General features: G+C 28.2%; 1 protein-coding gene across 5 annotated transcripts in view; it reads left to right on the top strand.

Moving 5' to 3' along the window:
• LOC107169792 (synaptic vesicle glycoprotein 2B) overlaps window positions 1-22,306 on the top strand; it is a 28,104-nt gene extending 5,798 nt beyond the window's left edge. For 3 of the 5 annotated variants that reach the window (XM_015519660.2, XM_015519662.2, XM_015519661.2), the window contains exons 2-14: window positions 15,799-15,972; window positions 18,378-18,437; window positions 18,526-18,630; window positions 19,197-19,358; window positions 19,432-19,594; window positions 19,670-19,791; window positions 19,907-20,145; window positions 20,645-20,814; window positions 20,880-20,976; window positions 21,048-21,216; window positions 21,301-21,460; window positions 21,556-21,683; window positions 21,758-22,306. In XM_015519660.2, the coding sequence (XP_015375146.2) occupies window positions 15,939-15,972; window positions 18,378-18,437; window positions 18,526-18,630; window positions 19,197-19,358; window positions 19,432-19,594; window positions 19,670-19,791; window positions 19,907-20,145; window positions 20,645-20,814; window positions 20,880-20,976; window positions 21,048-21,216; window positions 21,301-21,460; window positions 21,556-21,683; window positions 21,758-21,813 (1,665 nt within the window). In that variant the 5' untranslated portion in view covers window positions 15,799-15,938 and the 3' untranslated portion in view covers window positions 21,814-22,306. Of the gene's footprint in view, window positions 1-15,258; window positions 15,623-15,798; window positions 15,973-17,923; window positions 18,056-18,377; window positions 18,438-18,525; window positions 18,631-19,196; window positions 19,359-19,431; window positions 19,595-19,669; window positions 19,792-19,906; window positions 20,146-20,644; window positions 20,815-20,879; window positions 20,977-21,047; window positions 21,217-21,300; window positions 21,461-21,555; window positions 21,684-21,757 lie in introns of those variants that run through there. The other 2 variants (XM_015519658.2, XM_015519663.2) reach the window with 2 other exon arrangements.
• Window positions 22,307-23,739: the final 1,433 nt, after the last annotated feature.

Here is a 23,739-nt window from a genome sequence, read left to right as displayed (position 1 = left end):
TTATGTCTCCCTCCGTTAAATTAATACTTATTTTATTTTTATTAACTAAGTTTTAGTCCACTTTGACCAATCGTTGTCAGAACTCAAAACGATCTGGTTTAAAATGTCTTGAACGACCTAATGATTAGACCTAATCACTTGATCTTAATAATGTTAAGTTTAGTACATTCATTATGGCAATGTTTACATCTGACCAGTATCGGATAAATATTGAATCATCAGTCATGTCAGAAAAATTTAAAACTTAAATTATTAAAGTTTAGTTTTATAATTAGATAACAAATATTATATTATTTATGGCAAATTATACTAAAATTAACAGAGTTTATTAATTACTAATTAGTATGTTTTGAACTTGTATAAATTATAAACGTATCTAAGTAAATATTATCCTGTCCACGCGGCTTGCACAAAACAATTAAATCAAATTAAAAGAAGATCAAACCTACAAATTAGTAGTAATAATAATAATAATAATGATTTTTCTAATGTTTTGCATTAATCATCATTTATAGGTCATTTAAATAATGATTATTCAGTCCATTGAATCACAGGAAACATTTTGAAATCAAATTATATTCCTGCTTTATGCAGATTTCAGATAGTTAATAGTTTAGTTAAATAGATAATATGTATTAAATTAACAAATAATTATTTTTATTCCATAATAAAATCCTTGGTAAAATCTATCTACATTGAGATTGTATTTGAATATTTCAAATTTTTGTGATACTAATAAACCATCAATCATAAATTGTATTTACCAAGGTGATACGTATATACTATATAATACAATTAGTTGGCAAAATGACTATTCATTTAAAAAGTAATTTATAATTATAAATATTAATTATTCACATTCATATTTATTTTAGCGATAATTTATTGATGTAACTATTATAAGTAGGTTTAATATTTAATTTTTTTTTAGAACAAACAATAATTATATATATATATTATTCAATTTCTAATATCAATTCATACAATACGTAATAAGGGGGGGAGGAGTAGATATTTAATTATATTTATTATAATAATTATTATTTTCTTACAGGTTGTTATGAATTTATGAATATTAGTCCAATTGGCATTTGATTTGGTTTTTTCCATCGAAAAAAATTGCGTATCAGTTGTTCAAAGGTGTTTTATTTTATAAATGTTTGACTGTGAATTCTTCTGGTGAATAGGTTTATTTTACTGAATAGGAATTCAGCTTTTTAATATTCCATACAAAATATTTGGTTTATATTTAACATTTAACTATAAAGTGTGTTTAGTGTTTACAATATAAACATTTTGTACAGGTACAAGTAACGGTATATTATGTAAGGTTATGTAGTATAGAATATTATATAAAACACGTTTTTCTAGAATATATTTAGTAATTTATATTATGAACAAAATAATTTTATTTACTTTGAAGTTTCTGAGTGTCATATTTTTAGTCTATCTTGAAGTATGTTGGTGAGTGATGAGGATGGCTATTTTAAATGCATAATATTACATTCTATTATAAATTATAATTCATAACATAATATATAAATAATATTATGAAGGTACATATTGTAGAAAACAGTATATTACACAATTCATAAATATTATTTACTCTGATCAAACATTAATACAGAAAAATTTGCTCTAATTCGTTAATTCTTGTGTTTTTTCCGCTGTATGTGTTAATTGCTGCTGCACATTTTGTTTATATTGTATTTTAGCTTACACACCTAAATACGTGCGGAATTTGCTCTCAACATGTCATATTTTCTGAATAACTTTGAAAAAATTATTAAAACGCATTTGTTGCTAATAACATTGATTTTTTTTCAAAAATTGGGAAAAAGTCACCGACCTTGTATTTTTTTTCGTTTTCAGTAACATTTTCAAAATCGTTAGGTTTTTTTTTACTGTCAAAAAAAATGTGTATTGTTTTCATTTTTGAATGTATACTTTGGGTTTTTTGGGTTGGTCCTTGGATGTGCACGTGGTCCATTCAATGGTAATATAATATATTATACGATCGGAAGTAGTGTTTTTTTTTCGTGACGGCCTACGTGAAAATAGATGAAGGGTAATTTACACAATCGTTGTTTGTGTTAACTGGAAAAAACGGACGTCCTCATAATACGTACGCAATTAATGTGCATACGCTTTGTTGCTCAATTTGTGTGATTTAATATTTTAATGTGATTTACATGACGAAATGGTACGTCTCGTTTCCAGAGTGTGATCTACATTACTTTATTATTTTGCCGTTCCATCGTCAAATATCCATTATTAGATCATTCTTGTTGGTCGATGCATGGCGGTTTCTGGTGGTTATCTTTATGTTAGTAACATCTATTAATAAATGGTAATTTTAAATAAGTAGTTATTTTTTACGATTTCCTTTGCAAAATGGTTATATTAAAGTCACGTCTTAAAATTTAATCAACATAATATGATACCGCAACAGTGATTCCTTTTTATTTTAATTGTTATGTAGGTATTAGTCAAGTTCATATTAAAATCGTAATAAAAATATTACTAACTTTATTCAATGTAATTTATTAATTATTTATACAATTAAATTAATGTAAATTATATATGAACGTCGGCTAATAACCATGCAGTTGATGCCTCAAACAATCAATAAGAAAAAAAAATATATATATATACAATTATCTATGGTTAGATCTAAATTCTTTATTTTTCACTAACGGAAAATAGATGATTTTTTTTTAATTATGGCAATGAGAATAAAATATTTATTTTACTAAAGTCAATTAAAATTAGTATTCAATACTTAAATAGTTCTGAAAATTTTGAAAATTTTGAATTTACTGATTATCTTACATTTCATTTTGCAATGAATATCTAACCATGTTAAAAAAATTACTCCCACATAAAGCAGCTATATTGTTTAAGTTTGTAAGCAATATTTTACTATTCCTTCGATAACGACACGCCGAGTGCATCGCTATTTTTAACTTAACTATCACCGGTCCACGTTTATTTATTTTTCTTCAAATTTAAAAAATGTTCATTATTTTATCAAGACTAGATTATTCTAAATCATTTTTCTTTTGACTTATGTTGAAGACACATTGGTAGTGCATAATCACATGTCCACACATCGGACATCATCACATTTAGTTAGCAGGTATAATATTATTTATTTTAAATTAGATATAAATACATTATAAATTTGTATTGATATTTGACTGAGAATTATGTAGATACAACTATAAACAATCAAGAGAAAAGAAGATGCGAGCGCACTATTTGTTTTCTCACTCTGACCGTCGCCACAACATGGACATTTTACTTTTAGCAGAACCAATGTTGTGTTGTTAGCTTTAATATTATTGAGTGAATTGGCGTATTAATGTATCATAGAATATAAACAATGTTAAGAACATTATTATCAGTGTTTTTACGTTGGTTTTTTTTCTGATGCTTCAATAATTTGTGGCTAAATTATGTGTATCTAAAATATTAAGATTTAAAAATGATCAAATATCGTAAAAAAATAAAATAATATTATAAAAAGCAAACATTTAAACAAAGATAATATTTTAAATTCTTTCTAACAAAAAACAAAATATATTGTGCTGACATCCTCTTATCATGGCACGTGTTTCGTATTGTTAAGAATAATTTTCCATAAATACATTACTACCCATGTTCATTGGCCAATATATTGCCGAATAAATATTTTAATGTATTACCTATTTAAAATGATAGATGATAAAGTTATGGAACAATGTGCATTTTGTACACATATTAATATTATATATTATATAATATTACTATGATCCACTCGAAACCTTATAGAATATGAATAACTTCTGCGAATAAAGTTGTGTATGGATGTAATATATTCATTTACATAAATTTAATATTGTTTTATTTTATTGGTTTTTTGGTTAACAATAACTACCATGACGGCTGTAACATTATGTTAATTAATTAATCTTTTCATTTTAATAAATTAAACATGTTTTAAGGTGATGCGATACTCGCATGTGTTGTCTCCGTCTTACAAGGGTGTAACATAGTACATTTTACGCTCAGCAGAACACTTGTAGCTTTGTTAGTTTAAAGTTTAAAATTAACTGACCTCTGATAAAATTTAAAGGTAAGATATTATCTGAACAACGGAACAACCTCATAGGTTTTTTATCATATTTTAATTTTAAAGCGAGTTATGAGTATTTTAAACATCTCATAATACTGTCATATTGTCCTTTAATTTACACATTGTCAAAAACATCGGTTCATATTATTATTCTCTTTTTTAGTTTTTTAGTTTAGTCATCAATTTTATAAGAATTTCTGAAAAAATAGTTTTTACATTTCAGCTAGTAGTTTCTGAGATCAATTTGTTCGATATATCAGTTTTATTGTATAAATAATTTCAAGTTAGTTTCTGCATTATAAAATATAATAATACATATTTGATATTATACATTTATTTATTTTAATCGCGTACAATCAGTGATTTTCTTGTTTAAAACAATTCTCCGTTTTCCTAGGCATTTGTTGCAACTTTTTATCTGTATACTTATGCAATTATAATAATTATAATATATAATGATGGAGTTGTTAAATTAAAACATTCATAATGATAATAATATAACATTTTCAACTTATCGTGTGCACTATAATGTTCTGCATGTTAATATTTTGTATAATTGCTGTCTTTATAGTTTATTGTAGATGTAGATAGTTGTCACTGATATCAGTGATTTAACTGTTAACTTAAATAATTTTTATCTTTAGAAAAGACTGGGTTTAAGTTTTTGGATACGAAGGTATAATTAATTGAATTAAATAGCAATAAACGTTACTATATAACTAGTTTTGTAAATTGCTCACCGAAGTACAACGTAGCCGTATAATTACGGTGATATACAAAACATTATTACTGTAAGAGTAAACTACTTAATATTACTATATACTAAATGTAGGGATGAATTTATTGATTCTTTGAATTAAATGTGATGTATATGTTGAGTATTATCGTTTCCGGGAAATAATCATTTTATTTTCAATTATTTTATCGATTCTCAGATTCGTTATCTTGTACTGTTTGTTCATTTAATTGTAAATCGGTCATAATATTAAATATCGTCATATAATAAACTGATTGAAGTTAATAATACCTATTGTACATTTATCACTTCATTATCTATACAAATTTGAAAAAAACTTTTTATCCTAAATTCGTGAATAATAATTTATTTACAAACTATGGAGTTTTAATAAATCAATCGTAGATACGTTGTCGGGGGCTTAATCGTTCACCACCCTCGAACTAAAAAAAAAAAGCGTTAAAATTGTGTTATATTAATAACTAGTAATAAATTAGTTTGAGTTAAAGCAACATAATATTTCTAAAAAGATTCAAAATAATTAATTTCCAAACTGTCCAAATCTATAATATAAATTATTACATCTTATTAATTTTTAAACCTCGGCAGCGGTGGCCATTGGCTGACATTGTTTACATTGTTTTTACATAGGTAGTCTTGTTTTTACATATTATTTTATATTATTTGTTTACAATAAATTTGCGATTTCAGTTTCTTTTATGAACTATAAGTAGTGTCTGTTTGATGGCTGATACGTTTGGACCTAATGATTGGTATAGAAATTCTGGGATGTTGTGTTTGGCGCTTGCAGCTTCTGTTTGTTTACATTCGACGAGTATAATATTATGTTTGATAGTCAGGTGAACTCTATGTTGCGCAGGTAACCGTGTGTGTAGCGCGTCTTATTAATTATTAGGTATGTAAAGTTGTCAATAATGATAATAAAATAATAATTGTTGATTTTATGGCATATTGCGTCTTATCGTGTATTGATGAACTATATAAATTAAACAAATATCATATTTTTAAGATATTTCACAAAAATTCCTTTAGTGCTGCATCGAGGTCTACCAGCCAGCTACATCTGATATTCAGATTACGGTAGCCCGATGTTGTATATGCGTCACTGCACCAGTACGACTAGATTTCTAGGTTCTATAATCTGGACAACTGAAGATCTCGTTTTATCTTTAAATCAAGAGTTCAAGAGTCCATCTAGATTTGGTGAAAACGGATAATTTCATTGAATTATTATATAAAATTTAATATAATTAGTGTGACTATAAATATCAGTGAACCAGTCGCATTATTATAGAAATACATAATATACATATACATATATACTATTATTAATAGTTGTAGCCTGTAGGTGCTTCAACATTATATTTCTATTTTTAAAATAATTCAATTTTCTTTTAGAATTTATATTGTACAACAAAAATTAACTCTTTCGGTTCTAAGAGGCTAAGAGCCCCCGTATTACAATAGTTGAATTCAGGTTAAACCACCGAATTCGGCCGGTAAAATCAGTGGTTTTAAGCGTCACCGAGGTTTAAACTATGATTGTAAAACAGGCCCGTACAAATTGATTACAAGTCTCATCATAATATTATGGGAGATGGTATTTTGCGCCACTTTTATTACTTGTAATTTGCGCCACAAATAGGTACATTTAAGTACGTATGTAATTTGCGCCAAAATATAAAAATATAACATGTATTTTGCGCCACATATACTAATTAATTTTGGTATTTTGCGCCACTAAAGAAAACAAAATGGAATATGTAATTTGCGCCACTTTAATAACAGTTGGAATTTACCGGCAGATAAATTTAGCGATATCGCATAGGATATACAATAATACGTTCTGATGCGTCCGACGCGTGTCACATATCGTCTCAATATCGTCGAATTATTTATAATTATGACTGATATTTATATGTTTTATTACTTAACGATAATTTACATATTTAATATACATGGAGTTATTTATATTATTATAATATAAGTGGCGCAAATCACTATTTTAATAAGGTGGAAAAAAGCGCAAGTTACAATTTTAGTTGGTACTCTAGGGCACAGATTACATAATTCCTTTTTATTTAATTTTATTTGGCGCAAATTACAAATTTAAAAAGTGGCGCAAATTACCAAAATACATTTTTAGAAAGGTTTTTAGATGTGGCGCAAATTACATATATTTTTTTTTTTTGGGATGATTTTGGCGCAAACTACATACGCCCTAATATTATACATCGTATTCTATACATACATTATACTCTAATGAAATTTATTTTTCTAAGTTAATTGTACAATAATTATTTAAATAAATTTAAATGCAAGTATATAAATATATAATACACTTAATATTACGAAAAACCTTCCAATTTATACTTAGAATCAACACCACTTCATGATTGTTGTGGACTTGTAATTCAAGCTTTGTGAATACTCAATACTTGCGAATATCCTTAAATAATATATAACTATGAATTAGCAAGGAATTAGTCTTTAATACATTACAAAATATAAATTGTAGGGTTGATTTTGTATTAATTAAATCGATTAAAAAACAAAAACCTCTCACTAAACCAATACAATCAAAAAAGGTTTACTTCAATATAATTTAGATGCATAGATTACTGATATCATCAAGTAATGATTATTTATTTTTATATACGATTCTTATTAATTTGGTTATTAGTTATTACTCCGATAAGAGTTAATTAAAATAAATATTAAATACGAGTTAGTTACATGTATGCAAGTATGTTATACATAATATTATAATGCATATTATGATTAAATACTATTGCATAATTTAGAATATTCGTATTATAACATTACTAATTAGATCTGTTAACATTATAATATTCATTCAGCTGTGTTTTAATTATGATCGTGAAGTTTTCATCATATTCATCCAACCGTAACAAAACATAAAATTTGAACGCTCCACAATTTGATCATATCGCCAGATTATATTGTTCATTCAGTACTTCCCAGTTTTTTGTTTAAGGTAAAAACAATTAACAACCCAATTAATTACATCCGGACAATAGATTTATGTATTGATGTGTTTGTATGTGTGAACGAGTGATAATATTCATCACACAAATGATGAATATTAATGCGACATTGAGGGAACAAAGTCATCCAGCTGCGTCATTATGAAATCCTTGTGTCCGGGATCATAGTACACCTGTGTATTGAGGTTTATTTATTTTGAAATTGTATTCATACCTAAAGAGTGTTAAATTGATAATAAAAAATTGTGTGCTTAATGTGTTTATTTAATGATTACTATCTTAAAACGAATGCATGAAAAAAATATACTTTATAAAATAACAATGAAGTATGAAATGATTTAAATTTTAAATTTATTTCCTTATGTTGTAATTTGTACCTAAATAGTAAGATGTACAGATAGTATAAAAAATTGCAATAATTAACAAAACGTTGGTGTACATAAAAATAAGACTATGTTTTCGTGACAAGGTCATAAATACAAGGGATAAATCATATTTTATCAACATTTTATAAACGTAAACGAATGTAACAAATTCTAACCAAATATAATTGGTTATTTTGTATCTAGGATTCAGAATATATATATGAATACGAGTATAATGGAATTTTACTAAGAATTACATCCCAGCTCATTCGAGTCGTCGCTGCGCACATATATACATTAAAAAGTAGGTACTGATTAAAATTAATTAAAAAAGCAAGGAATTACCATTTATAATAATTTAAATGTAGAGAATATATATATAAATATACACACACACATTAATCTATTCTCGTCTTCACACCTTGGCAATTTTGATAGTAATATTTTGTGTTTATCACGAAAAATAAACCAATCAACTTAGATAAACGTTTTTACAATAAAAAGTTTTCTAAAAACTATACTAACAAATTTCTATTTTTTAGTTATCATCACCGTATAATTTGTTATCAAGTGATTTAGTTATTTATCATCTTCGAAAAAACAAAAAACTTCTTTAAAAAACATTTTAATCAAATAATAAAAGTGGGCTAGTTTTAATACTATATTTATTTTTGCGAGTTATGAGTTATGACCTACAATATATTATATACGAATATTAAATATTCTGTAATTTATTCTAAATTAGTTTTTGGATTTTATTTTAACTTATGTATTGTACATTATTTACATCAATAACGTAACTATTTTCATTTAAAGTTTTTCCTTTTTGAGTTGCTGTATGTATGTATGTTACGTTTATATAGTTTATATCTTATGGCTTATTTACTATACCAGCGGTTCTCAACGTTTTTATATCAGCGTACCACCTACACAGCTTGAACATTTTCGCGTACCACATGGCTAAATAACGTTTTTTTACTTATATAATAAAAAATGTATTCGTTATTAGACATGTATTGTGTGGAATTGTAATTTATTAGCAACTACAAAATTATGATAATATTATAAGCATATTTTAATGCATAAAAATAAATAATTTGATATGTACTATTGAGTATTAATCATGTTCTATTTTATTTTTTTTTATGAAGGGAGGTTTTCCTAGGAAACCGTCAGAGAACATTCCGCTTTGAGAAACGCTGTACCATATTATACACTGTTGATAACTAACGTTATACATATTATATTATTATATAAAAGGCATAGTCGTAATACGGAAGGGAAAACATAGTTTTTTGAGTTTTTCCTATATTTTTAAAGTTTAAAAATTGTTTTTAGGACAATATGTAGCTCATTAGTTTAGGTACACAAGTTGTTCGCAAATATTTCTGTTTCTAGTTCTCCTTTTCATAGACTAGTAAAATCCATGTAAATCATTTATTTTTTCATACTCGTCTCCAAACACATCAAAACCCACTCATTAAAAACGTCCACCCTTAGTTAGGTAATTAAACAACTCCCAGTCAAGTGCCACTAGTGGGTGGCTTCTTATCTCGTCTTCTCATATTATTTATAGATCTTAGCATATATGCTTATTGTTCACCAATTGTACAGATTGTATATATTATTATGAAAATAAAAAAAGATTCTTCTTTCCATAACATTTTTTTTTAAGTTTTTGAACTTTTTGAATGACAATACAGTTTTATTTCCATATTTCAAAGTAGAACATTTTTAAGTTATTTGATACATTATACATAAAAATCAAAAATATGACGAGTAGATGATGAGTTAAAGTATTTAAAGTTTAGATGAGCAGATTGAAGTGGCACGCGGTTACCTCAACAAATTTTAATCCACTCATGTACACTTTAAATGCATATCTCATTAAGTACTCTAGTTCTAAATTCGAATATTATAAATCGAGAATTTCCCATACTGGCCATACTTTTATATGTTATATACGCGTAATTTACACATGTAATGTGTAGGTAAACGTATTATTTTTAGAAAGAAGATGTTACGAAAAATATATCAACTAATATATTATTTAAACCCTTTGAATAATTACAAACAAGATAAACACTAAAGTAGTTCAACAATTATAAAAAATAATATTTCATATTCATTTGATTACAAATTTAACGGATTAAACTGGGAAATCAGCTTTCAAGATGAATTTATTAGTAATTAGTAATTACATAATTAAAGCAGCGATAGGAGGGCGAAAACGGTAGTTTTATGAAGGAGTGTTCTACTCGTATATCATGTAGTTCTAATATGCATGTGTTGATAATAATTATATATTTTATTCTTGTTCGAGACAAATTACCATGATAATATTTATCTATATACGTTTTATACTATTGTCTTTTGTCTTAACTGTTTTAGACCCAGGTGGCCGGGCATTTCAGTATTTGTGTAGATTCCTTAAGTTTGATTTACATTATTACATTGATTTTCTACGTATAACACAAAATAATACATTTTCAACATTATTATTTATTGAAATATTTAAAATGGAATAGTATTCAGTATTCAGTATTCAGTCAACTATTATAATAATCATGTTTGATAAAAATTTAACTTGACTATTCACTCATAATTAAAACATTGCAACTTTTCATTTTTATTATTTCGTAATCCAGTGTAGGTTATTGTGCAGACAAATTGGGTTCGTAATAAATTACAATGTATCGAGACAATATATACCATGAATTATAGCCTTTTGGTAAAATTGTAAAACGCAATACTATCAACCTAAAATGTCACACCAAACATGCTAATTGGATGGTGTATATTTATCTATTTTCAATTATGTTCGATAGGATGAATGCTGAATGAACGATGACTTGACTAGTTAATTACAGGAAATGCACAAATTACTTTTTTTTTTATTTCGTGATTGAACTTTTTATAAAAATTTGTTTTGTTACACCTTTTTTTAGACAGGTTATTTCATCCAAGTGTCTATGAAACACAAATTGCAGGAAATTTAAAACGTGTTCATGAGTAACATTTTTTGCCATTTGTTTGGGCGTTGGAATTGAATTCACTATTCAGGGACTATTTCATATTTTTTTTCTTTTTGAAGGTCAATTGTCTCTCTTATAATATTCTAATATTAATCGTAAATTATTAGTCTAGACTTCATACTACTATTATTTTATACTCGACTTACAGTAATTTTTATTGCAATTCAGTTGAAATTTTGTGTTGACTTGATAACAATAAATAGTATAATAGGTATATATATTAGCATAATACATACGTTGTCAGCTTGGAAAATAGAATGAATAATTTTTTGTTGTGTTTTGTATAAAAATCAGCATAAATATTAATAATGGTGCTCGGTAAGCGTCTGACGACTGACTACTCAAACTTAAGTTGCATCAACTTTTTTATTGCTTTATAGTTTATTACATGTAAATATTCTTAAATATTAATAGCTAATATTGAATATATTATAACGTCTTTACAGTACTATTAGAATCAACTAATATGAATTATCTGAAATTATTCTATTTTACGTAAAAAAAAGGAAAAAAAAATTATAAAAGTATAGTTTATAATAAAATTATTATCAGTGTGTTAAAAATGTTTTAATATAAAAAACAATAGGATTAGTCGCCAAGCATATTATTTTACATCTGTATATGAATGGTTTAAATTTAGAACCAAGCATTAGGTGATAATACAAGACATAAGTCAGTGGTCAATCCAAGAATGTATTTTTTGTACAATTTAATCAGTTAACAATATTTTTTATCTCAATTTTAGATGTGTCAACAAATTAATATATTCTAATCTGACGGTCCGACTGCAGGTTATTAGCGTTTAGAATACCTTTCAAATTTTGTCTCTTAGGTAGGTGCTATATTATAAATATTTCGAACTAATGTGCTTGTTATAACGATGAATAATTCGTTAATTTTTGCACTCTGATATATACTGATATGATAAGTATATAAATAACAAAAAGTTGTTAATATCCGTTAAATTGTCGTCATGTTGTTTTGAGTTATTCTTATAAATTTATTCTATTTTAAATAGCTTACATTTTATTAGAAGTAATTAAATGACACATATTATATGATATTAGATTTTATTAGATGTATTCTTGAAAATACACCTCTTAACATACGGGTTCAAAATCTAAAAATATTCTGGGTTTAAAAATGATAAATTATTTATAAATTAGGTTCGCATAACTATTTCTGTCGCTCTGTACGTAGTATTGTAAAAATACAAAGTTTACTTAGAGAGTAAATATGATTTAATGAACGAAGATAAAGGACTATATATATATATAAATTGACTGTAAATTTCCATATCAATTTATTGTTCTGATTATTATTTATTATGGTTAGATAATTAATACATACTATTATATAAAATTTAAATATTTGTTTCATTTCAGTTTTGTATGATAGTCTAAAGAGCTTAACATTGTTTCAATTAATGATATATCGTGTTCATAATAATATATATATATATATGTATAATATATCAGAATCTTTTTGTTCTAACACAGAAAATTATAAACTAAAAAAATTATAATTATTATTGTCTAAAATTCGGAATCGTATATCAAAAATGTATAACTAAGATCAGTATATATTTTAAGGAATAATGCTTAAAAAAAGTATTATTTTTCAATATATTAATAGCTGTTAATATCTCAATATATGTTTTGAATTTAAATTTAAATTACATAAATCAAACAGAACATAATTTCAGATGAAATTGTTCATATGACATTTTCATTAATAATCAATATAATTATGGTTCTATCTTCTATCATAATTCTGTGAGACTGTAGCTTTAGTAACTCCATATAAGTCACAATTTTCAAAGAAATGAACTATGAACATTTATATAATTGTTGTCGTTGACGTACCCGGATTTTTTAATTGAGGGAGAGGGGTTTTGCAAAGTTAATCAGAATTTGATACCCCTTACTTTATATTATATTTTTATAGGTCATAATCACTATACCCCATAACCTTAAGGTAATTATTAGGGCTTGGTAGTTATAGGATTTGCATATTATTTTGTATGCTCTCGATTTTAGTAGACAAGTGGTTTTACCCCAATGTTAAATAAATGAATTGAAAATTGAAAATTCATGTTTTGCGTATTTTGTCAATTTTCAGGAATACATGCATATTTTTGGATTTTCATACGCATATCATATTCATATTTAAGAGGATGTCAGCGCACTGTTTGTTTTCTCTTTCTGGCTCACTCGTAACATGGACAAAACACATATACGCAGAATCATTTTTTCTATATCTTGAAGTAATTTTAGAGTAAAACCTCCCATTACAAAAAAGATAGAAAATAATATTTTTGAGGGAATGACATATCGATTTGTCTTAATAATTTAAACATTATTTAAATGTAGTTTTTTTGTTTATTTTGAAAGTCAAATATCAATAAAATATAAAATCGATATGTCATTCCCTCAAAAATATTATTCTTTATCTTTTTTTGTAATGGAAGGTTTTACTCTAAAATTACTTAAAGACATAGAAAAAATGATTCTTTGTAAATGCGTTTTGTCTATGTTACGCGTGGGTCAGAGAGAAAACAAATAGTGCGCTGACATCCTCTTAATATTTTCAAAAAAAATTTTTCTTTCTTAGGGCCAGTTGTACAGTCTCTGATTAAAGTTAACCGGAGTTTAATCGGCCGAATTTGCACGGTTAGATATCTGTTATCAGCTGATTAAGCGTAATCGAAGTTTAACCGTAGACGGTACAACTGGCCCTTAACCTATGCATTTTAATTTGTAAATAATATTGAATTTTAAACTGAAAATATTAGTGGTTTAGTCCAAAAACTTACAGGTATTAAATAACATATATATTTATTTTGTATTTAACTACGCAATAAATGAAAAAAAAAATTATAAATTTTTTTTAATTCCAAAGTGCCAACCGGTTATGTGCCATATTTTATTTTTCCATATAAAGTTTCAGCACCTTTACACTCCCCCACCCTTGGTACACCACTGATAGTTGTCCTAAGACATGAGCTACTAAAGTGTTCAAGCAGTATAGTTTATAGAGTTTTAAATGTTATTCGTGTACTTTTTTTAGTATTTTTAACTTTTTAAAAAATGATAAATAAAAAATTGTTACTCGAATATACCTGTGTTATTTTAAACAGACAGTGCACCACGTGATTGTGTTATAACATATAAATAAAATACAACATCCATCGTAACATCGTTTCTTCGTGTTTTATTTTGTTGATAGTTACCAACTCTTACTAGTTATTAATTTGTTTCCCTAATCTTGTCTACTTTGACAACTATATGCTTATAGTTATTATCATTATGCCTTACGGCGCTCGGTCTGCGTTCCACCGTGCGATTTGAAAATCAAAAAATATCAGATCGATCTAAATCGAGTTTACACTCATGAATTCGCCACGATAGGTAGGCCATTACACACACTCCATTCGTGTGGATATCGCGATATTAAAACACTAAAATATGATCGATGGCATTCGCCTGCGTATATATTATTATATTATACCTACCAATGTGCGGAAAATCGTTGTTGCGTTTTTAAGTGGGCCCGTTAAAAATGATCCTCCGACTGGCGACTCGATAAATATCCGGTGTAAAACCACATTAGCTTGTGCTATTATACAAGTTATTCACACACGCGTAGTGTACTAGTGTGTGTGTATACAATATATATATATATATATACAATTTATTGTATACGCGCTCGTATGGAGTTCGATTGACAATCTCATTTTCGTACGAGGCCCGAGGCGGCTGTCCATTTCAAGGTCTGCACTCTGCACACTCCACTCTCTGCGTTAAAAAAAAAAAAATTAAATAAAAAAAAAAAAAAAATAATAGTAAATAAATCTCGTTCCGCAGCAGCAGCTCTTCGCACAGCAGCCTTTCATTCCACATTCTAATGAACCCGACCGACGGACGCGTGTCGATCCAACGCTCAGCGGCGTACTTGCACCTATATTATAATAATACACATACACGAGCGCGAGTGTAAATAATAATAATAATAATACTATATATAATAACAATATTATCGTTTGTGTATAAATAATATAAGGCGCATACACGTGTGTGTGCCGTCGCAGTCGTTGCGATCGTCGTCGTCGGAGCAGACATCAGTCGTAGTAGTATTACTAGTTGTAGTGGCGTCGGTTATCCAACGGTCGTCGTGTATAATATATTATTATTATTGCACACTCGTTGCCCGTCAGTCGGGTCTGCCCGAACGTCGTTTCCGAGTATCTAACCTACCTACGTTTAAGTCTAATATTCGTCGTTCCGCCCGCAAACCGTTCAGTATTTTAATAATATGGCGCGCGTACCCTGCCGTACGACGTACGTATTCTATTTTAATTATGATAGTTTGATGATGTATTGTAATATTATATTGTTATGTAAACGCAATTTTATTTGAAATATTATGCAAATAAAATTTGGCGTCGTCGGATGCGCGAGTTTTCGTTCAAATATTTTTGATTGCCGTTTTGAATTATTGGTGATGTGTTTTGCAGATGAAATCGACGTCGCAATCGGAATACCTCTCATCTACACGACCGGTCAGAGATAAGTTATGATACCAGTTTTATGAAATCCGATAGATACAAACACGTCCAAATTCTCGGCCCAATTTGTGCCGATTAATAACACTAAAATGGTGGTAGATCATAGTGCATCCAACAGTCCAGGTAAAAAAAATATTATTTAATTTTATATTGTTAAAACCCGATGTAAAACGTTTATATTCCTCACTTTTTTCTCCATCTAACGTTGTCTATTGACGAGTTAATTTATAATTTGACGTTGTATTTGCCTGCTTTCAAAAAATCTCATGACCAGCCACGGGGATCGTATGGAATAATGTCGTGTGTTAAAATTTCACTGTAATTAGGTTCGTTTAAAAAAAAATTTGAATATCTACCATGATACCTGAAGCTAAATAGCTGTAATAATTAATGCAAGTTCTCAGCGTATTGCTCACATAACACAACACCGAAAGACAAGCCAGTTGCGAGATTCGCGTCTGCAGAGATCCTCGTTTGAAATAATATTAGTATAAGTACATTGTACACATTAATCGTCTCGAACTTGGTTCTTCGAGGTCCGACTGATAATTCTATGATAGGTACTTAAAATACCTACTATTATATCATATTATATTATTTTGTAATGTAACATTGCAGGTTACGCGTTTTTACATCGCGTTCGTGATAAGTCTATGTCGGTATTAGGTATGCGGTTTTTATTTTTTGAAATTCGGCCAACATTAATTCGCTTAACGTGTTTTAATACATTTATCAGGAACAACGGTTAAACGCCGTGTTATTGGTATTGGTAGTATATTTTAAACGCATGACATGTGACATGTAACGAATCTAATGAATTCATGTGTGCCATAATATAGCATTTCAATTGGCGGTATAATATTATAGACGAGTGTTGGCAAATGGTGTACCTTAATGTCGCCGTTCAAACTACTAACTACAAACGGTATTAACTAACTTGGTCTGACTATTTATTCAACCCGTGTGACATGTTTCGTTACAGTTTTCAAAATATAAAACTCACGACAAAGTGAACTACAACTGTTATTGTTACAACGTAACTATACGCTGTTCAGATTATTTCGATTGTGGCTACCTCTAAAACCGCGTGTATAGTAAATGTTTGTTTATTTCTCAGTTCGGACGTAGTAGTAGTAGTTTCTTATTCCTTCCAAACGCGTAGTGGTAGGTACCTAATACAATAATACAATAATAATGCATACCCGCGTACCATGCGTATAATATAATATTATTATGTCGTTCGCCCATTCATGGTTGTATTGTGATGATATTATAGTCTCGAACCACTTGTGTATAGTCACCGCCACTGCCGTCGCCGCCGCCGCCGCCTCCACGTGAATCCGTGTGCTCTCGGATCGATGTTCGATCATAATCGAAAAGCGAAAAATAATAATAAAATTTAACATGCACCCGAAAACAATGCCATTGTACGGATTCTTCTCAATCTCACTCACTCTCTCTTTCTCTCTTTCTTTATCTCGGTGCATAATAATATTATTATCGCGTGTTTGCGAGCAATATTGTCGGGAGTTGAAGAAAAAAAAACCATCGTTTTATTATTATTTCCACAGCAACTCTGCGGTGTGGCGATCGTATCTATTCGCGATGATCAGATTTCCCGCGTGCATTGGGCTTGAATTGATTTTTAAACCATCCCGAAAATCCGTTCGATCGTCGATTAATAAAACATACTGTGTGATATTGAAAAAACCACACAACATCGTTGACGCCGAACAACTTCTAAACCTCGTTCGTATAACCGCCGTCATCTTGTTCTTGTTATTATTATTATTATTATTATTTTTCTTCTCGTTTCTCAACAGTGGCGTGTTTCGGTCGATTTAACAACGTTCGTTCGAAGTAATAATAATTATATTAATAATATTGAACGGTCCGAACTTTGGTCCTGTACGCGCGTGTCGTGCAGGCTGCGGTGGCGGCGGTCACACCGAATAAAAATCACTACTGTAGACCGGCGACTATTAACCGTATTGTATAGTACATTGTAGATACGCGTATCGTTATTATTATTATTATTATTATTATGTGACATACACTTCATACTAATATTATCATATAGTAGTGAAACCGGCGGCGGCGCGTCGTGGTGTCTCTCGGGCTCAACCAACTGCAGTCGTTGATGAATTCGGCCTTTGACGTGGCCACGATCGTTATTACAACGATATGGACCCTCCTAACGGCGGCGGTAAAAAAACTACAGTCTTATTTTGCATACACGCGTATCTATTTTCGTTTTTCTTCGCCACATTCACCACAAATTATCATCTAGAGAACAATCCACACTAGTCGAAATGTCACACACTTAGAGCGGGAACTATCATCGTTTTCAGACATTTTTCTTTTAAGCTATCCGTCATCTCATAAAACAAATACGTGCACTTCTCTCGTTATTTTATTCACCACAGTCTACAACGATAATATTCCATCAGTCTTCCCTGTCGTGTATACGACGATTTCGAAGTTTCAACGGTTTAACGTAATATATTGTATTAAAATAATTTTTCCAGACACGAAATTCAATAATGGCAGGGTAAAAAACCAAGAAACTATCGATCTTAAAATCAAAAGTAAGTACCTAGTCCATATCGGAAGTTCATGTTTTTACGATTGTAATTCACTGCGGTGTACTTTAATGTTATGTTGTCTTTTTTTCAGGCGGGACGTTAGACAGATACGAAAAAAAATTAGACGCCGTAGAAAATGGTTCGTTTCCCGTCACCAAGGAGGTGGCAGATTTCGAACAAGCCATTGAACTCACTGGTAATTGCAAATTCCGATGTTTCGCAATATTTATACCTACCAAATATGTTTTATATGTTGTGTACCCCATATTAGTTATTTTTATAATAATTATAGCTGATGTGGTCAATCATCGATTGTGCACGATTTTAGAATATTCAAATTAAAAATAAGGCCAATTTAATTTATTTTTGTGTACATTTTGTAATTTATTCGGTTTTTAATTCACGCCACACTTATAAGTAAAATTATCATTGATCACCAATAAATTACAAATAATTTAGATAATTAAACAAGACCAATCTGTGGATTTTCACCTTTAATCTTAAAAATATTTATTTTTGTTTATTTTTTGGACTTAATCTTATGTTCAAACCGTTTGTGATCAAACGTTGTAAATATTTATATTAATATAGTAAAGTAGGTACCTATACCTATTTAATAAACTAAAATATCAAAAATTAATTTAATTAATAATTATACCTACCTATTATTATGTTATGTTTTTTTTTTTTTAATAACAATATAGTTGTATTCTGTACTTGTAATTATTTTTAGTTTAATTATCAGTATGATTATGTCTTTAGGTTATGGAAAATTCCATTATTTACTGTTGGTCGTATGTGGTTTTGTCAGCACTAGTGAAGAAATGGATGTTATATGCATGTCATTCATATTACCATCAGCCCAATGTGATCTTAAGCTAAATACATCTTCCAAAGGATGGCTAAATTCAATTATATTCATAGGTTAGTGTGATAATATTTTAATATTCAATTTATCATCCACTTAATGAATGCATAATTGTTTAAAATATTCTAGGTATGATGGCTGGTGCATATATTTGGGGTTCACTAGCTGATGCACTGGGTCGTCGTAAAGTATTAATCGTTATAAGTTTTATGAATGCCCTTTGTATTGTTGCTTCTACTTTTGCACAGTCTTATGGTGTATTCATGTTCTTTAGATTTTTAAATGGAGCTGCGTAAGTGAATGTAGTGAATGTAAATCAATATTCTCTTTTAACATTTTTTTTTTTTTTTTTTTTTAAATGTTTTAGATTGGGTGGCAGTGGACCAGTTATATGGTCTTATTTCGCTGAATTCCAGCCCAAGAACAAACGTGGTTCAATGTTGAGTTCAATGGCAGCATTTTGGACACTTGGAAATTTGTTTGTAGCATGTATGTTCATAGAGTATTATTGTATTAATTGTTATAAAATTCTGTTAATTGTTGAACGATCATAGTTGTACTTAAAGTTTTAAAAATAAAAATAAATATTATGTAATTTATTTAGCATTAGCATGGATGATCATACCACAAGATATTGGATACAGGTCTCCTACGTTTTTATACAATTCTTGGAGAATATTTTTGGCCATATGCTCCATTCCTAGTGTACTTGTTGCTGTGTTCCTGTTTTTTTTACCAGAGAGTCCAAAGTTTCTACTGACCCGAAATGATCACAAAAAAGCGTTAGAAGTATTTAAGAAAATATATGCTACCAATACAGGAAACGATCCAGAAATGTACCCAGTAAGTTGAGTTACATTACATAATGTATTTAAAAAACACCTGAACCCTTAAAATGTTAAATATCACTAATAGTATTTATATCAAAATCTTAGAATAATAAAAGTATTTTAATTTTAATGTAACTTATAAATATACAACAGTAAAGAGATATAAAATAATGTTATTTTAATTAAACATTAAGAAAAAGTTTCAACGAGTTTAAGATGTCTCAATTTATTATTTAAAAAATTAACACGTCAGATTAATATCAATTGTCCTGCTATCTATTTATTAGATGTGATTTCCAGAAATGTTGTGGATATAATTTATTAATAATTGTTGTAACATTTAAAATTAATTAAGTTAAAATAGGTACTAGGTGTAAAATAATTAGGCATAAATTGCTATGTTCATGAAAGTACTAAGACTTGCATACATATTTGTCATTTATAAGAAATATTACACTACTAAATCAAACCCAACATATTATATATTTATATTAACAATATTAAAATTATAGGTTAAATCATTGGTTACTAAGTCGAATGCTATTGAACATGACACTAAAAAAACTACTTCTTTTAAAAGTATGACTGAAGAAGTAGCTCATAATACTAAGATGATATTTATGCCACCAATATTAAAGTATACGTGGATATCTATTGTGATTAACCTCAGTTTTCATATCGGGTATGTTAAGTTTATGGTTGTATATAAATTGAAAAGTAACCACAATTGGTTTGTTTTTTTTTCAGTTATTATGGTCTCATGATGTGGTTCCCAGAGCTATTTAATAGATTTGATGAATATGCTCGAGCTCATAATGGTAGTGAACAAGCACTTGTGTGTGAGGTACCGTAGCTTTGATGAGTTACTCTTAAATCATTGTTGTATCTATTTATTTTTATTTGTTGATTGGATAGGTGACTGAATTCGTAGTTAAAACAGGATCACACTCTCATGTGGATCTATGTTCAGACAAGATCGAAAGCGGCGTTTTTCTTGAATCATTTATTACAGTGGCAGCTGCCATTCCTAGCAATATATTTGCTGTGTTGGGAATGGACACATTAGGCAGAAAATTCTTTTTAGGTATGTTAAAATTAACTCAATATCTGTAATTATTACATATTATCATTATTAAAAAATGTCAACAATTTTTTTTTTTTAATTCAGTGTTCAGTACAATGGCATCTGGAATATGTGCTGTTGGCTTGTCACTTATCACAAGTAAAAGACAAAATTTAATAGTATCTGCTATTTTTAGTAGTGCTATTAGTTGTGGTAATGCTGCTTTGGATTGTTTAATCACAGAAATTTTTCCTACAAATTTAAGGTAGTATAATGTGATTAGTGGCTATAATAAAATTTATCATCAAACTAAGAATTTTGAATGTAAAATAATTAATTGTCATATTTTTTAACGGATAGAGCTACTGGAATGGCCATATCAATGGTAGCTGCCAGACTTGGAGGTATTATTGGAAATATTGTTATCGCTGCGTTGCTAGATCTCTATTGTCCATTACCTACTTACATTGTAGCTGTGCTCCTGATAGGTAAGACACAATTATGCAATATTAATACTGGAAAAACAGTAAGTATTTTAAAACAATACATTTTTTATTTTTAGGTGGAGGGCTTTTGTGCCTTTTGTTGCCTAACACCACGAGAGAACCATTAACGTGACCTATTTATGGAAAAGATTATATAATAAACAGATTTTAAGTCTATCATTATTATTTTATTTTCATTAATTGACATGACATTTTGTTAGTTTTAAAGCCTTTATAGACACATAATATGCACACTTATTTATATTTATGAAAAAAAAGTTCTTTTAATATAATTGTATTAATTTGTTGTTTACTGTATAATATGTATAATATGTGTATACTAGTACACATATGTTTGTATAGATATTTTCCAGACAAAATTTCTAATATACTATTGTTTAGTTTATTATTATTATTATAATTATAATTATTTTTTTTTTTTTTTACTGTGAATCTCTTGTGAATATACTGTTAACCTTAATATTTTAGATTCCAGTATTTAGTTAAGTTACATTAATGATGAAAACTACAGTGTTAAAATTACATATATACAAATTAGTTGCTATTCTTAATTTTTTTATGTTTGTTTAGCCATAATTAAAAGTTTTATTTAATACCAAATAAAAGTATAAACAGTTATTTATCTTAAAAAACTTTTGTATGAATATGAATCTAAGTTATATTGGGGTAAGTACAAATTATAGAAGGTTTACACAAATAACTTCAAGAATGGTCAAAGTAGTGGTGGTGTATGATATAAATTTGGCCCTGGAATACTTGAGATAAAAAAACATGATGCGCTGACATCCTTTTAAGTGAATGGAGCCATTATAATGTACATAATATGTGTACATATTTTGTTCACAATTTTCAAACATGTACTCCTAGATAAGTAATAATTATGAAGCAGAAAAAAAAATAACCAATATTTTATAACAGCAATATTTAAATAATGTGTATCATTGTAATATTACTATTTAATTCATTTTTAATTAAATTCTATTGTTTCTATTTTTAACCCTTATGTTTCTAATGACATGGCACCATGTCTCAATAATTATTAGAAGAATGTACAATAATATATAAATTTCCTAATAAACCTTTGCCATTTTAGATTTAAAAAAATAAAATTATAAGAAAAAAATCTAATGTATGAACGAAAACTGTTTGAAATGTAAAGTGTATTAATAATGAAACAAACTTAAATGTAAAATTAAATTCAAAAGGCAGAATAGGTATGTGTAAAAAATAATATTAATGCTACAACTGCATTAGAGTTTACCAACTCATGGAATTATGGCACATGGTTTTTCTTGGGAAATGTTTTTCCGATTAACGAAAATAGAAAAAGTATGTGGCAGTGTCCTTAAAATATTCAATTTAAAATGTTTTCAGGATTTCAGATTCTATCAACTATGTAAGACGACGTAACTACGTGAGTATCATACATATTGGTACATTTGATTTTCGTTATGCGTGAATATATAGTTTAATATAAGTATTAGGTCATAAAATAACAAAGTTATTTACAAAGTAATATTTTTGTGTAGCGTAGGTACTTTGGAAAACATTATTCATTTTTCGCTTTAGACGAATACATTTTTTCTTTTAAAATATCTAATAAAATCGATTATTTATACCTCGTTTTCCATTTACCTCACACTTGTCACTTGTGTACTAATAAAATATGATTGACACAAACGGTGTTCACAATTTGGGGAAGTGCTGAAGTTCATGCAGTTCCATACAGACTTAAATGGTAGAGGCTTTTCTGATATTAAAATACTTCTAAAAATGTTAAAATAGGTAAAATCTTAAGGTTATTTTTGGAGGCTATATACCAGTCGGGTTGGAGGAGAGTTTAGCCGTCCTTTATTTGTGTCTACGATGATAGGTCTATAGATGTAAATATAATCTATTAGCATAATAAATAATAATTACCAACCAGTAGATCTTAAAAGGACAATGATCGATTGTATAAAAAAAAATATGAATTTCCCCAATATCGGTTGATCAGGTGTGTAGTCTTAAATACTTAAACAAGCTTTTCCGCTTTATA

The sequence above is a fragment of the Diuraphis noxia genome, unplaced genomic scaffold, assembly GCF_037042655.1.
Source record: "Diuraphis noxia isolate RWA-SAM2 unplaced genomic scaffold, SU_Dnox_SAM2 contig0004, whole genome shotgun sequence".
In the NCBI taxonomy this organism is placed as follows: Eukaryota; Metazoa; Arthropoda; class Insecta; order Hemiptera; family Aphididae; genus Diuraphis; species Diuraphis noxia.
The sequence above is the reverse complement of the archived record's forward strand: the minus strand, read 5'-3'. Positions and strand labels throughout refer to the sequence as shown.